Consider the following 16792-nt stretch of genomic DNA (forward strand, 5'->3'; position numbering starts at 1 on the left):
CCCGCACCATGCAGAGGGGACTTCAACATATGCTGACTTGTCTTCTTTTCTAGGAACAAAGTTGGGGAAAGAAATCAGAGGTCCAAATGTCTCTGCCCCAGTAATCTGAGGGAATAAAGCTTTAGGGCCTGCAGGAAACTTAGGACAACTGGTGGAACCCGCCCCTTAATGCTGACATCCCCCCTTCTCTCTAACAGCCCCTCTACTTAAACGTTGCCGTTGCTGGGCAACTTACTGCATCACCAGGCCACCTCTGTAGCTGGAGGTCAGTTTCACTGGTGGACAGCCCTTCCTTAGGCTGAGATGAGCCATGTGTCCTTGTTATTTCCACACACTGGTCCCAGAGGTGGCATGCGGATCTGCAAAGGCTCTCCACCAGGCAGTCCCCCAAAAGGTCAAAGCCAGCCTTCGAGGCATACACGCCCAGCCAACAAGCCCTTTAGCCATCCCTCCTAAGGCACGATCTTCTGGCACCCTCCTGAGACTGATGCCTGATGCCCAGGAAAGGTGTCCAATAGATGGGCGTGTGTATCCTCTCCCATCACCTGAGCACAATGGGGTGACAAAAAGGGGCCTAGGAAGCTGTAAGTGGGGAGACCACATAATTTATCTTCCAAACCAGAATGTTTTTAACACAGTAAAAGGGCAATATTAACCATACCAGGAAAACAGCCACAAACAGGACGGACGGCCACACTAATTGTAGGTCACTGGACACACATCATGTCCCGCATTTACCCCACCGGAACTGCCACTGGGGCGCTCAGCTTTCGGCAGCCACTGCACACTCTAAGCTCATCGGGACCTCGGTGTCACTACTCCTGGTGAGGGGCTGGGACAGATGCACAGACCACCAAAGGCCACCACGATACACTTGCTCCCATGTTGTACCACACTGACCCCAATTTAAAAAATCTGCATCCAGGGGAGGGTGGGTGATGGGCATTGAGGAGGGCACCTTTTGAGATGAGCACTGGGTGTTGTATGGAAACCAATGTGACAATAAATTTCATATATTGAAAAAAAAATAAAAATAAAAAATCTGCATCCAGCACTTGATCCCCTATTGTACACAGGGTTCTACGATTAGTGTGAAGGGGCCCTGGCGGGCGAGCTCCGGGGTGGCCTGCCCACAGGAAGCTTATACTCTAAATGGTCAGAGAGGGATAGACACAAAGACAACCCTGTTTGGCTCTGGTGGGTTGAACACGCTTGTGTTGAACACTCCTGACAGTCCTCAAACACACAGTAAGGAGCTCATGCTGCAGCCCAAGACGCACGGCGACCACGGGGCTGGTGAGCAGGGCTGAGTCTCAACTACCATCTCCCCCCAGGCACACACACTGGTAGGGGCCTAGTGTGACAGCCATGGGCCTAGCAGGCGAGGGAGGAAGGCCAGGCCAGGAGGAAAAGGAGGACCATCTTCTCAGTCCTTCATACGCTTGTTCCTTTTCTTCCAGCCACTGGCTTCTCCAACAGCAACAGCTTTTTTTCTGGAGACTGCACATCTGACTCGTACTGCTTCCGGCCTCTCCCTGGGGCACCAGTGCTACGTGGGAGCACTAGAGGGCGCTGCTGCCCTTCCCAGTGAGGAACACCCAGCAATCTGCAATGGTAGCCCCGGGGGGACAAAGGTGCCCCGAACCTCTGAGCCTGTAGACAGACTCTGGAGCCCCACTGGGGGCCTGCAGCTACCTTTGGTCACTCCAGTTCTGGGTATCTGACCTCATTCTCTCCTCAAAAGCCCAGAGCAAGCCCTCTGGGCAAGTGCCAACACTCATTTCTTCCAGACCACCTTCCCGGCCCTGTCAAGGCCCAGGGCCAGGGTGATGCCGACGGACTCACTGTCCAGGTTTCACACCTGTCCAGATTAGGCCACTTGACCCAAAACACAGCCCTCCCACCCCACCCAGCCTGGATGCAAGGCCACAGGCCCAGCTCTGGTGGCCTATGCCCTCCAATGAGCCTCCAAAGGGCAGAAATGCCTGGATGGCCTCCATCCTGGTGAGGACAAGCTCAGAATTCAAGGAGAAGGGCACAAACCTCAGCTTCCTCATGTCTATGGGTGAGCCAACTTCTCTGGACTCTGAAGGGCCACTGGGAGACATAGACACTCAGGATTAGGAAAATAGGCTATAAGCAGGAGTGATGACAACATCAAAGTCATGGCCTGCAGGGGTCTGAGCCCAAAGCCTGGGCACATGAACAGAAATGACCTCATGAGCAATTGTCTGCCCTGGAAAAGGCCCTGAGATGCCCCACAGACAATAGCACTGAGCCCATGGTCTGTGTTCCATCTGACCCAGGCACCCTAGCTCCTCCCAGCAAACGCCCTGCCCAGGTCTCCTGCCACCACCTTCCAGACTACCACCCATAAATATCTCTAAGTTGTCACAGGGCTATAGGCTCAGCCTGGGCTTCTGAGACAGGCCCATCCCCTTTTTCCTTATCTTCCCTCCGCTGCAGGTGGCCAGCAGTTCCCCTGGGCTCTGGTGAGTAGGGGCTGGGCAGCGGGGACAGAAGCTGATATACCTATAGCAGGGGACGCAGAGGGCAGCATCACCCAGGGACTGCTCCAACCCCCGCCCGTCCATGTGTGAGGCATCCCGGGGGCTGCCAGGCGGCCAGGCCTGAGCCCTCTCCCTGCCCTTCTCCGTGGACTCAAATTCCACTGGGAAAGAGAAAAACCAAGACTGCAGGAGTCCTCTCCCTTCTGTTGGGGAATGGCTGTAGGGCCTACTCTCAACCCTTCCTCACTGTGCCCAGCCTTCACACCCCACCTCCCGCCCACAGACCCGTGGACAAGGGAGGGGCAGGCTCACTGAGGGCAGAAACAGCAGCCTGACCACACTGTCTGGAGCTGCCACAGATACTGCCTGTCCAGGGCCTGCCCCCTTGTGAAGGGGGGTACCTCTGCTCCTAGGACCTAGACCTGGTGGCCCTCCCTACACCCTGTTGGACAATGCAGCAGCCTCCGATGATCAGAGTGAGGAGTAGTCAAAGGGCCAGGGTGGACGATTTGGTCATCTGAATGACCAATCGTATATTTCTCATATATATGTGGTCTTCATCCACAGTTTCTGCCTCATAGCTTCCAAAACCCTTGAAATTTCCTAAGCGATAAGAGCATCTTTTAATATTTGGTCTCTTGTCTGCAGTTCCTGAAATGCTTCAGAGCCATAAAAGTGAAATGGGCATCTTGTTATTCATAACAAGTCCCTTTCTACCATAACTGGGTTTGTGTGGATGAGGTGACTCTTAAAAAGCCCCTAAGAACGGGGCCTGGTTGCCAGCGGAACCAACCATGAACAGAAGGGTGGAACTTTCAGTCTCACCCTCATTTCTGCAGAGGAGAAAGGAGCTGGAAGTTGAGTTGATCACCAGCGGCCAATGATTTAATCATAAGCGCTCGTGTGATGAAGTCTCCATAAAAACTTCAAAGAATGGGGTTTGAGAGTTTCAGGGGCCAGTGAACATGTGGAGATGCTGGAGGTGTGGCATGCTGGGAGAGGGCATGGAAGCCCTGCGCCCTTTCCTCATACCTTGTCCTATGTATCTCTTCCATCAGGCTGTTCCTGAGTTATAGCCATTTATAATAAAAGAGCGATCTAGTAAGCAAAGTGTTTCCGAGTTCTGTGAGCCACTCTAGCAAAATAACCAAACCCAAGGAAGGAGGCGGGGAGATGGTCACTGGAACCTCTGATCTACAGCTGGTTGGTCAGTAGCACAGGTGACAACCTGGACTTGTGACAGGCATCCGAAGTGGGCGGGGGGGGGGGGGGGGGAGGAGGGGGAGTCAATCCTGTAGGTCAGTCTTGTAGTACTGAGCCTATGTGGGGTCTGATGCTATCTCTGGGTAAATAGTGTCAGAATTGAGTTGAATTGTAGGACATCAAGCTGGTGTCAGAGAATTCCTTGGATGTGTGGGAAACCAGTCCCCACAGTGGAACCAGGTACAGAATCCTAATTAGTACCAGAACCCTTCTGAGAGCTCTGCCAGAGCCTGAGCTCAAGGACTCCCGCATCACTCTCATGGGTGGGACTTGGCACATTCACAACAGAACAGCCATCAGCACTTGCCATACCCCAAGACCAAGGACGACAGTGAGGGCCAGAGCCCTAACAGTCTTCAAGGACAGAAGGTAGGTCACAGATTTTAAGGGAGTTGTCCACAGCCCCTTGCCAGCCCAGGAGCATAACTGGGGAGGGGGGGGTGAGTGTACGAAAAGAGGAGGGGGGCATCAACGACTTGGCTCCCATCGCTCAGGGGGAAGAGGTCACAGAGCCAACAGGGAACAGCTGGGATGGAGGTGGAGGGTATGAGGTACAGGCCCCGTCCTGCCTCTCCACCTGCCAAGGCTTCCTGGCCTTGAGGCCAAAGGGCAAGAGGTAGAAGTTGGAAAGCAAAGAATTCACACAAATAGCCTTTCCTGCTTTTCTTCCCTTCTCCCCCTCCCTCAGGGGGTAGGCGTGCCAACTCAGAAGCAAGACCCATGAGCAGGAGACTGGACTCCTCAATCCACAGGGCCCCCAAAGCGCTGTGCCCTTGCAACTCACCTGTGTCCATATGCCAACACCAAGCCCTGGCTTAGGGAAACAGCGCCCTCCCCCAACTCAACCATGCAAAGCCATAGCCCCAGCAGCCTGCCCAAGGGCCCCATCTGCTCCATTCTCCCTGCCCCAGGGTCCAGGCTGCAAATACCCCAGCATCCTTCCCGAGGAGCAAAGCTGGTTTTGCCAAGAACGTACCTGGGTTTCTGAGTCGGTTCCTTGGCTTCTCTGAAGCCAAACCAGCTACTCTTGGCCTTTTCCTCCCCGCTGGATGAGTGGTGGGGGGAGGCCCCCAGCATGGGACCCCCCTTCTCCCCCAGAGAGCCACGGCGCCCCAACTCGCTCCGACTCAGCCCCTGGTGGTGGTGGTGGAAGAGGCCCATCCGGGGCTTCCGCTCCTCCTTCCGGGCTCCTTCCTTCTCGGCCACAGCCTCGGAGGAGGCCACCATGGGTGTGGCAACCTGTACTGGCTTTCCCTCTGGGAGCCGGGCCCCCTCTTCCTCTCCAGAGCGGTTGGCCCCAGTGGCCAACACTTTGGCCTGAGAGCTCAGCTCCTCCTGTCCGGGCAGCACCTCTGAGCTGCTGGTGCTGCGGCTGCCTCTGCCCCCGGAGTCATCTGCGGCCCGAGTACCCTCCTCAGCAGGCCGGGAAGACACACTGTGCAGGGAGCTGGAGGGTGGGAAGGGGCCCGAGATGGAGCTGCGGTGCCGCAGGGGGGCCTGGGGCTCCTCGTTGTAAATGTGGCTCCCATTGACACAGAGCGAGGAGCGGGAGGCAGCTTCCAGGTGGCCCTGGAGGTCCAGAAGGGATCGGGGTGGAGCCGCTCGCATCTGGCTGGCCTCATCACTGTAGGTCCTTTTGTGGGTGAGCAACTTGGGGGACTGGGTAGCGTCCCTGCCTGAAAAGGAAGCACCCCATGGGGTTGGCAGCAGGAAAAGAAGCCCTGGTTCCTGGCGGGGGGCCTTCCCCCACCACCCTCCTTGTCCCCCTGTTCCCCACCCCCGGCCCCGGGGCGCTCAGCCCTCACTCACCCCCTTCGGTGGACAGCCAGCTGCTACGGCTGGGCGAGCGTGTGAGGAGCTCGGCGCCCGGGCCCTGGTAGGCCAGGCTCCCGCTGGCCGAGGACAGGGTGCTGTCCGAGCCCAGCGAGGTGTTAGACTGCGTCAGGGAGGACTTGCGTAGCTTGTTGCGCAGGAAGAAGCCTTTGGCTTTGCCCATCTTGCCCAGGCTGCCCAGCTCAGGGTCCTCCAGGGCACTGCTTGGGAGGATGGCAGAGGCAGATTCCAGCTCATACTTCTTCTTGCCCTTCATCTTGTCCTTGATCTTGCTGAAAGGGGACCGCGGCTTGTCCTTCATGGACAGGTCAAACATGCTGGCGCTCAAGTTGTTGCGAGTGAACTGGATGGTGACCTGGATCTCTCCACGTTCCTTCTCCTTCTTGCCCGCCTTGGAGTGCAGCTTGTACCACCTGCGGGAAGGGGGTGGGGTACAGCTGTGGTCACAGCACAAGGAGCCCGCCCCCCCACCCCCACACACACACAGGCTCCTGCCCTGACGCACAGGCCCAGCCTTCCCAGCCACAGGCAGAGCTGAGAAACTATCTACAGCTTTTCCATGATGAAGGAAACCACATCCTGTGTAGGGGAATCTACTGGGTGTTACTGGGCAGGGCAGCGGTTACCACTCCATGCCACCCTCCCATCCCCCTTCCCTGAAGCTCGGAGATCCCCCCTCTTCCCCCTCCCTGCCTACATCTGCAACTCTGAGGCCCAGAGGGGTGAGACTGGGTGTGGAGAGGTCTCTTAACCCTCCAGGCCCCTGGTATAGACAGACCTACTCACATTTTTCCCTGTTTACATCATCTCCTCTGGCTAGTCCCGGCCAAAGCTCTGCTCCGAGCCACTAGTGAGCCCAGGAAAAAACAGCTCATCCAGAGGCCCAGGGCCAGGAACACATGTACACAGGCACCCCTACCTCAGTCACTTACTGACTCATCCGAGCCCCACCAGGAATACCTCTGCAAGACAGGGGGAGGGCACACTATGGCATCAAGTGGCCTCAAAGAGACCTCAAGAGACCCAGGGAAGGGAAGGAACACTCGCATCTGCTGAGCATCGTGTGTGTGCCACAATGTACAAGGGTTTTCGTCTGATGCTCACTCACACCTTACAACATGCCTAGGGGGTGGGGGCCGCCACCCTGATTTTACACATCAGGAGGTCAAGGCTCAGCAGTAAAGTAACTTGTCCAAGAACAAGCAGCCAGGAAGGACAGAGGAGACCGACAGCCAGGTTTTCACCTCTCCAAAGCCCATGTTCTGCCCACCACACACTCCCAGAGAGACCCCTCACACACATGAGGACTGCACAGAGTGGGTGGAGCCCGCCCTACAGGGGAGCGCTGTGCACGGAGCTCTTCCTCTGCTGCCCAGATCCTCCTCCCGACCACTCGCACTCCAAAGAGTCTGCCCGGAGGTCCACCCAGGTCCCTCTCCCATTCTGCTCAGCGGGTCATACCCCGCCCCATCTCCTACAGATGTGAGCAGAGAGATTCTGCAGAGAAACTGAACCAGAAAGGTTCTGGACGTAGGGACGCCAAGATGGGTTCAGGTGCAGGGCTGAAGACAGGAGTGACTAAAAATCGGCCCCCTTTCTCACACCAACACCCAGAATGTCTAACCTCCCTAGCATAGAAGAGCTAAACACAACCCTCAGAGGATGTGTTCCAGACAAGTTGGGGGACATCTCCCAGAAAGTAGAACAAAGATGAGGCGATGATTGGAGGTCAGTCAAGGAGTTTCACCACCAAGTAACTGGAGAGTCAAGAAAGATGAGGGAGTCTTCTTCCATGTGTGAAGGGCTTGGGAGGCCTCTCTCCAATCCACAAGACAGGAAAAAGGCTGAACAAGCTGAAAACCAACAACTCACAGGGAATTTTTAGGGCAGTGAAACTATTCTGTGTGATACTGTAATGGTAAACACATGTCCTTATGTATTTGTCAGTACCCGCAGAATCTAAAACACAGAGAGTGACCTCTAATGTAAACTACAGGCTCTAGTTAATAATATTATATTGGTACTGGTTCATCAGTTGTAACAAATGTACCACACTAATGTGAGATGTTATAACAGAGGAAATGGGGAACGGGATGGGGATCAGAGTTAGGGAGTGTATGTGAACTGTCTGTACCGTCCATTTGTTTTTCTGTAAATCAAAAACTGTTCTTAAAAAAAAAAACAAACTGTATACATTTAAAAAAGGAGAGGGGGGGAGAGGGAGGGAACAGAGAGCACAAAGTGGAAGAAACTATGCGAGAAATAACACAAGAAAGTCTTCCTGACCTGAAGGACATGAGCACCAGCACACAGGGGCCCATGAGCATCAGCACACAGGGGCCCATAAGCACGTAGCACAATGAATAAAGAAAGACGCAGCCAACAGGTCTCACTGTGAGGTTTCAGAATAAATGCCAGGTATAAAAAGGAGAACCCAGGGGCTGGGTGGCTCACTAGGTTGAGAGTCTGACTCGTGATTTCAGCTCAGGTCATGATCCCAGGGTCGTGGGATCAAGCCCTGCGTCAGGCTCTGTGCTGAGGGTGAAGCCTGCTGAAGATTCTCTGTCTCTCTCCCTCTGCCCCTCTCCCCTACTCGTGCACACACACACGTTTTCTCTCTCTAAAATACATAAAATTAAAATAAAATTAAATTAAATTAAATTAAATTAAATTAAATTAAATTAAATTAAAATAAAGGAGACCCTGGGAGCTTCCAAATAGGGAAGACAGGTTGATATGTTCAGGAATTAGAGTAACATTGGATCTTCACTAGCAACACTGGGTACATATGGAATCATGCCTTCAGAATTCTGAGGGAAAAGTTTTCCAGCCTAGGATTCTAGACCCAGCCAATCAAGCATGAAGGTACAATGAGACCTGGTAGAGATGCTCAGATTGGTCACTGAAGGGCTCAAAGTCCCGCAGTACATACATATACTACACCCACATATACCCCATACTACCCACCCTCCCACCCAGCACCACCACCACCACCACCCCCAACACTGCACCCCACACACCCCTCCCACACCACACACATACACACACCACACACCCTACAACCCCCCACATGCCTCAGTCAGTGCAACGCTGGTCACCCCCAACCCTGAGATCCGCCTACCCCACGGCACCAGCTCCCCGAGCTTCTCAGCTTCTCACAGACATAAACGGGTTGGGAGTGGGGCATCTTCTGTATGAAAAAACGTCTTCCCAGGCCACGTGCACTTGCACCCCTTTGGGAGAGTCCATCATGACTGCACCCTTGTGTGCCCATTATGAGCTACGTGCCTGTCCTGTCCTAGGTGACCCACGCGATGGCCCGAGCAGTGAGCCAGGGCCGCTGGTTTTCCCTCCTAAACCATCCACCGGGCAGGCTGCGTCAGGGCAGACGGTGGCACAGGCAGGCAGGACAGAGGACCCTGCTCAAAGTGTGCGTGCACGTCTCCATGCTCTCACAGTATGCAGGGGCAGGAGGAGGAGGGAGAAGTGTGGGGAGAAGAGAGAGAGCTGAGAGATCAAAGGCATGTGTGAGAGGATGTGTCTGGGGGCAAGAGGGGAGGGTTACTAGAAAAACAAACCAGCTTGCATCGACATCCTCACACCCCTCCTTTCTCAAGCCAGTGCCCACCCTGGGCCTGACACTCCAACTCTTTAAAGGCCGGGCCCTAGTCACTTTCTCCAAACCTAGACCAGGCCCTATCTGGCACAGAAGATCCTAGGAGGTGGAGAAAAAGAGAACTGTGTGGACTCCACCCCAAACCCACTAGCTCTGAGTAACTGGAATCGGCAAGTACAGACATCCTTTGCTGGGGCATAAAGGTCAGGGGCCCTCAGTCCTAGCTGGTCACACTCCACACATCGCAGGATGAACAGTAGCTATCTGTGGGGGGTGAGGCTGCAGGGAACAATGACCGCCTCCATTGAGTATTTTTGTCCGGTTTGAATTTTTTATAAGGAATATATATATTACTGTCACAATAGGAAAAAGAGACCAAAGAAAACGCTTGTTCCTATCTTATCTCCTCAGTTGCTTGAGCCACAGAACAGGCTGCTGGCCTCTCCCCTCCCACCCCTCAGATGAAGGGAGCTTGCATCATTAGACCACAGGGAGGCTTAGGTCCTCTGCCTAAAGGATCCTTGTTCCCTGCCCTTCCCTACCCCCACATAAGGTCACCTCTGCTTCTCCTGCTCTTCCCCAGGGAATTTGGGTCTGTGTCTGTCTGTCTGCTTGTCTGTCTCTGACCTGCTTTTCAGGAAGGCCAGGAGTGAAGAGGAAAGACTTTCCTTACCATTTTCTGAGACTCCCCCATCCAGAGCAGAGTGAGGCTGCCTCTGGACCCCAGCCACTGTCACCCATCTACCTCCCTACCAGTCCAGGGCAGGACTGAACTGGACCCTGCCAGGCACCTTGGGTGTCCTGGGACTCAACCAGAGCAGGCCTTCTCCAAAGAGTATGACCCACACCAGCTGGGATGGTAAGGCCACATAACCACCAGCTCCCAGACAAAGCCCACATCCCTCTCCTCGACCCCTTGCTTCTGCTTCCTCCTCCTGCCTATACAGATGGCCCCTAGAAAATCCCAGACCTGCCAGACCCTGTGGCACATGGTCCACTGGAGGCTAGAAGGCCACAGACATTGCCGACATGGGCTGATGATCCCTCAGTGAAACGATGGAGACTCTCTTTACAGAGCCCCACATGCAGCAGATCCCACTGGGCATCTCATCCCCACAAAGCGGGGTTCCCACGGGGAATGTGCCTACAGGGTCCTGTGGCCCATCTCCAGTCCCACCTCCTCTAGGAAGATCTCGCAGCTGCCACCATCCTGGGCCAGCCCAATTCTTCCTCTTTCTGACCAGGCACAGGCACTCTGAACCAAACTCACTCCACAACCAGATCTGTTTGCAGTCTGCTCCACAGCTACCTAGTCCTGTCATATTCTGGGTGCTCAAGGTCTCCCTAGCATGACTGGGTTCCCTGCAGATACTTACTGAGTAACCCCCAGGGTACACAGCTACAAAGTAAATAAATAGCTCATGGCAGTAAATTCTGAGATGTTACAAGCTCTCAGTGATTCCATGCCTCCACTCCCTCTCTTTTCCCTCTTGCTCCACCCACCCCTTGCTTGGAGCTCTCATCTGGATGCCCATGGCAGCAAAGCATGGTGGCTAAGAGCTGGGCTCTGCATCCTGAGTGCACACCCTGACCCCCATCACTTACCAGGTTACTTCCCTAAACCTCCGTGTCCTCAGCCATCCAGTGGGAGCCACCCTCTTGGACCCCTGGTCAGTGCGGAGCCAATGCTTCCCATTTACCCTCAGACAGTGTGAGGGTCAAGGTGGGTGGGGCATCTGAAGTCTCCAAGGCCCAGGCAGCACACACGCAGGAGACGAGGGTTTGACAGTGACGATCATTATCTGGGACTTGTCCCCGGGTGTGTCTGCAGCCAACCCATGATGGGCACCAACGAGAAGGAAGAGTAAGAGGAAACTCCTTGTCCCTGAAGAGAGATGCACAGCTACGATGCTGCGCTTCAGGAGTAACATACATCAGCGCTTCCCGAACTGCCAAATGCAAAAGGATCACTGGGTCTGGTTAAAATGCAGATCTGAGGCCATGGACGTCTGAGAGGCTCCATTTCCACCCAGCTTCCGGGGGATGCCCATGCTGCTGTGGACCACACGTGAGAGGGGGAGACGTGCAGCACGCTCATGTCCAAGGTTCTGTACCTCCTTTACTACCCACACAGTCCAGGAAGCGGGGTCCATTTTCTCCATTCTGTAGATGAAGGAACTAACCCACAGAGAAGGTTTGTCACTTGCCTGAGTCACACAGCGGGTAAGCAATGGATTGGAACCTGAACATGAGGATGCTGAACTCTCAGCCCACGCCCTTGACCTTTAAGATGTAACATTTCTCATAAAGCTGAATGCAAACACTCAGGCCTCTGGACACCCTGTCCAGCGACAGAGGCTGGAAAATTCCTGGACGTATACCACAGATGCTGGCACAATCCCAGGAGGATGTCGGGATTCTGACACCCTGGAATGGTCACTGAGGGAACCTTGGGGCTTTGTCCTGTCTGCAGGCCATTAAAACCCTATCTGAGAGCAGCCCAGCCTCCCCCAATGGCCATCAGAGTCCAGAATTCCTGGGAGGACAGAGCCATGGAGAAGCCTTCAAGGCCCCTTGCTCATCAGCCAGACCTCCCACAAGCTCCCTCAGGCTGACAAAAGTTCACCAGGGCCAGCTTGGACTTAGGACTTGGCACTCAGCCTCTTGCCCTGCCTCCCCCCACACCCCAGGGACAGAGGACAAAGGTGGGATGGAAGGGGTAGGGGGCTAGTTGCCTCACCTGTTCCCAAGATTACGACCTTAGTTACTCCTGTTGGTGGGGCTTCCCGGCCCGCGGTACCCAGCTCTCCACCTATTTATCAGGGAATGCTGCTGGGCTAACAGCTGCCACACACCATAACTGGAAATGCCCAGCACCCGGTGAGCCAACCTAGGGCTGATGTCCAACTCATACATGCCCAAGTCAGGGCAGGTCCTGTCAGAGACCGGGGGCAGTAAGGGCTGTGACACACAGGCCCAGGCACACCTGACTCATCTTCAGTTCTTATCAGCCCCAAATGCAGCTTATGACCCAAATAATGGTGTCCCAGTTAGCCCCCACATATCATTTGTTCAGTCCCCAAACCCAGGACCATCTTTGTCTCTTCTCCCCCACCTCGCACCCCACATCTAAACTTTGAACTCTGCTGGTTCTATGTGCGAATTATATCCAGAATTCTACCCGTGTCACCACTGTCACCCTGCAGTCCAGCCCACCACGATCTCCCCGCCGGACAGGACAACTCCCTACCATCCCTGCTCCACCGGCAAATAGGCACAAAACACCCTGCTCCTCAGAATGGTAGAAAGGTCCCATCTTTGGGTCCTGGTTCCTCTGACGCTCTGCACCACTCATCCCACACTCACCTTCTTGATGTCCCTGAGCCCAAGGCCACTGCACTTGATCCTCCCAGATCGTCAGGCCACGGTTCCCTCACTCACTCACATCAGGTGTCCGTTCATCTGCACCTCCTCAGTCTTCCCTAGTACCCCCAGGGCGCATGCCTTATTCTGTTTCTTCAGTGTACTTAGTACTACTGGACATCCCACGTGCGGGTGTGTGTGTGTGTGTGTGTGTGTGTGTGTGTGTGTGTCCTACACAGTACAATGATGAGATGTCTGTCCTCCCCTGCTCTATAGGCAGCAACTGTATTCTGTTCATCTCTGCATCCCCCGCACTTAAAAACAGCAGACATCTAAATATTTGTTCAGTGAATGAACAAATTAATCTAGGATTTGACTTTGGAACTTATCTGTCCCCATTCACAATTGAATAATTGTGTAACGTTTCTCTCATTACAAACCTATGGGTCTTACCCATAAGACCAGGAGCTCCTGGAAAGCAAGGGAGTGCTCCCTGCCTCCCATCCCCAATAGGAGTCCTCTGAGGGCAGGAGCCACAGGTGCCAGGCTTAAAGGGGACAGTTCCAAAAAGGGGCCTTCTTTAATCCTGACAGCCTTACCCCCCCATTTCTGAGTGAAGAATCTCATTCACTTCCTTGGGAGAGAAGGCACTGGGCTAGATCTGGGAAGTGCCCAACCCAGTGAATGGAGGTCGGCGAAGGTGAGGGAGGTTGGGTGTTGACCACATTCTAGCCCATCATTAGGACACTAATCTTATCACCATTGATAGCTACACCTCTCCTTTATCACTTATTGTGTGCTGGGCACCATACTATGCACTCAACACTCCCATGATACCTTACTAATCCTCTTAACAGCCCTGTGAGGTGGGTGTGGGGGGCAGACCTCGAGGGTGGCTACAAGCACGGCCTGTGGAGCCAGGCTACCTGGTTTAAGCCCCAGCCCCACCACCCGGGACAGGTCACTTAATCTTTCTACACCTCAGTTTCCATACCTACCTATAATGTGGGGGTAACGGATATCCAATCTGCTCTCCTCACAAGACAACTAGGAACGTTAAGTGGGCTATCTGTGGAGCACTCAGAGAATGGGGCCTGGCACAGGAGAAATGCCAGATGAGCGTCAGCTCACGTGTTTCTGCAGATGCAGACACGGAAGCACAGAGAAGTCCAATGAGTTAAGTCACACGGTTCTTTTCAGTAAGTAGGGGAGCCAGGACGTGAACTCAAGCTCCCTGACTCCAGAGACCCTGACCTTGATCACTGCACTAGACTGCCCCCGTCTGCAAGTACAACCAACACACAGAGACCCATGTCCCCATGTCCCTGCCCAACCAAGGAATCCAAAGTCATCCCCTTATTTCTCTAGGGCAGGGTTATGTGTTAGATGGAAGACAAGTTACATCTTTCTTTCCCCTAACCTCTAACTGAAATTTAGTATTTCTGCCAATGATGAGTTTTTGCCAACAGTAATGGTATATAGTAGCAGTCAGTACCCATAAGTGTGTTACCAAGAGAAACCAGACATTTTCACATCCCATTACAGTTGTGGCAGATGTTACAAAATATGGTTGATATCCATCACTACTCTGAACTTTAACTTTTTTAAAGTTTATTTATTTTTTGAGAGATCGAGAGACAGTGCAAGTGGGAGAGGGGCAGAGAGAGAAGGAGACACAGAATCCGAAGCAGGCTCCAGGCTCCGAGCTGTCAGCACAGAGCCCGATGTGAGGCTCGAACCCATGGACTGCAAGATCACGACCTGAACCAAAGTCGGACGCTTAACCGACTGAGCCACCCAAGTGCCCCCTGAACTTCAAAGCTATTAGACAACCACTGGACTGCATCACTTAATATAGTGATAACAGACATGTTACTTTAACAAATGTTTCCACATATTGATAAATGTACTTCAATATCATTGGTGTACTTTATATTCTATCCAGTTGAAGGGGTTGTTCTGAAAAGGGGTCTACGGGCTTCACCAGATACCAAAGGGGTCCATGGGACCAAAAGGACTCAGAACATCTGCTCTAGAGTAGGGAGGGAGCAAAGGCAGCAAAAAAGCAGGTCTTTCCCTCCTGCCCCACTACACAACACCCAGGCTGAGATCTCAAAGCAGAGGACAGGCACTGCTCCCCATTTCCCACCCAGGGGTATGGGAGGGCCTGGCCAGGGGCCAGAAGCTGGCTCAAGGCCTTGAGTCTCTCCAGCGTCACGCTACAGTGCTCAGCCTAACCCTCAATACCCTGCACGCCAGTGAAGGTGACTCCAGAAAAACAAAAACAGCCAAATGCACCTGCTAGCTAGGGAGCAGGCAAGCTTGTTTTGATCATGCCCCAATACCACAATCTCTAACTTCCTGGAGGGTTGCTCCTCACCTGACCTTTCTTTGCTACAGCTATAACCCACCAGGTATGCAGTTTCTCTCTTGTGACTATGGATGCCACCTCAGCAGAGACAGGCCTCACTTCAGGCTACCGAACAGCTACCACCAGGCTGGGAATGAGGGGTCTTGCAAAGATGATAGAGGCAGGAATCAAACCCCACCCTCTGAGGCAAATGAAGCGAAAAGGCCTGATGTACTGGCTGGAGAATCTTCCAGAAGGGAAAGTGAGGAGCCAGCACAAAGGAGAGAAAGATATACTGAGCCAGCTCTCCTTTCCTGACTTCACTCTCCCCATGTAGAGAGTTAGTACAAATGGGGGCTACAGGGCTCTGAGTGGAGAGGATTTGCAACCCAGAAAGTAAATGTTGGAGAAAACTGCCAGAGAAAACACAAAAATATCTATCCTTAACATTATCTGCCCCCATATTCCTACTCCAAGCCAGCCATCAGCCATTTCGAGTGATGTCGTACAGAGTAAATCATTTGCCCTGGAGAGAGTTGCAGCTCCAGACATGAGCCGCCTTGTCTCCACCATCCCCAGGTTCATGAGGCCCTGTCATCTCTGCTTTGGCAGGAACCCCCTGATGTGTAAATAACTAGGATCATGCACACTATCATGGGGCAGGGTGGATTTTTAATTTGAAAGCCATCACTACTTGAAAAATAATGGCAAAGAATTGCCATTCCTGCTATTCCTATGGAGGGTGACCCCAGAGTTGAGAGGTAAAGCTCTTCCTTATGCCAGATTCCTGAAAGGTGCAGAAGAAAAGGCAGAGCTGGGGACAGAGGTGGTGCTCATCCACGAATGCTAAACCCACTGGGTGACACAGTGATGGGGAACCATGGTGGCTGGGTCGGACTAACAGGACCCACTACTCAAGCTGGGCCTCACTGACAGAGAGACCCTGACAGCGAGGCCAGGCAGCCGCATCAGCCACCCCATGTGGAAGGACTCCTTTCAGCAGGTGGGGCATGGGGACCAGGCCTTCCAGACCCAACAACTAGTGCTCAGGGGCTGGAGAACCGAGGTGAAGGGCAACATGAGGAGCTCCTCAGCCACGGCCACAGTGTCAGCCTCAAGGACAAGTGACCCAGTTCTATCAGGCAAGGGTCTGAGATAGAGGGGGAGGGACAGTCACACTGGGAGGTCTAACCAGGCATAGGATGGGAGCCCTATCTGATCCTGACTCAGCAAACCACCTAGGAAGAAAAAGTTCTGATATCAGAGAAATTTGAATATGGACTCTGATACTGGATGATTATTAAGGAACTGTTGATTTTGTGTGTGATAAGGGCATCATGGTTATGTTAGGGAGCACGGATTCATTTACACTGTCCTTCTGGTCCCACTTAGGACTAACAGTGCGTTTCCATTAAACCCCAGAGGCCAGGACACAGGCTTTTTTTCCTTATGCTATGACTGAGCCCTGCTCCTGGTCTCTGAGCCTTGTGCAGACCTGTGAGCTCAGCCCTGCCCACTCATGGCCAAACCTCAGCACAGGGCCTGGCATGTGGGATCCTGGCACTCAATGCCAACACCGTCCCTCTTAATTTTTTTTAATGTTTATTTATTTTTGAGAAAGAGAGTGGCGGAAGGGCAGAGAGAAAGAGGGAGACACAGAATCCAAAGCAGGCTCCAGGCTCTGCACTGTCAGCACAGAGCCCGGTATGGGGCTTGAACTCATGAACTGCAAGATCATGACCTGAGCTGAAGCTGGACACTTAACCGACTGAGCCACCCAGGTGCCCCCAACACCATCCCTCTTAGAGGCACAGGGCTCTCACCCAGACATAGGAGGCCTCAGCTAGACCTCCCAAC

The 16792-nt window shown here is 53.5% G+C and overlaps 1 protein-coding gene across 4 annotated transcripts in view; it reads right to left on the bottom strand.

Moving 5' to 3' along the window:
• The window catches only part of RAB11FIP5 (RAB11 family interacting protein 5), a 37376-nt gene that overhangs the window by 10664 nt on the left and 9920 nt on the right, over nucleotides 1–16792 (bottom strand). For 3 of the 4 annotated variants that reach the window (XM_042981731.1, XM_042981732.1, XM_042981734.1), the window contains exons 2-3: nucleotides 5583–6019; nucleotides 4750–5449 (exon numbers count right to left, since the gene is read on the bottom strand). In XM_042981731.1, the coding sequence (XP_042837665.1) occupies nucleotides 4750–5449; nucleotides 5583–6019 (1137 nt within the window). Of the gene's footprint in view, nucleotides 1–4749; nucleotides 5450–5582; nucleotides 6020–8727; nucleotides 8881–16792 lie in introns of those variants that run through there. The other variant, XM_042981733.1, reaches the window with a different exon arrangement.

Source organism: Panthera tigris, chromosome A3, assembly GCF_018350195.1.
Source record: "Panthera tigris isolate Pti1 chromosome A3, P.tigris_Pti1_mat1.1, whole genome shotgun sequence".
Taxonomy (NCBI): domain Eukaryota; kingdom Metazoa; phylum Chordata; class Mammalia; order Carnivora; family Felidae; genus Panthera; species Panthera tigris.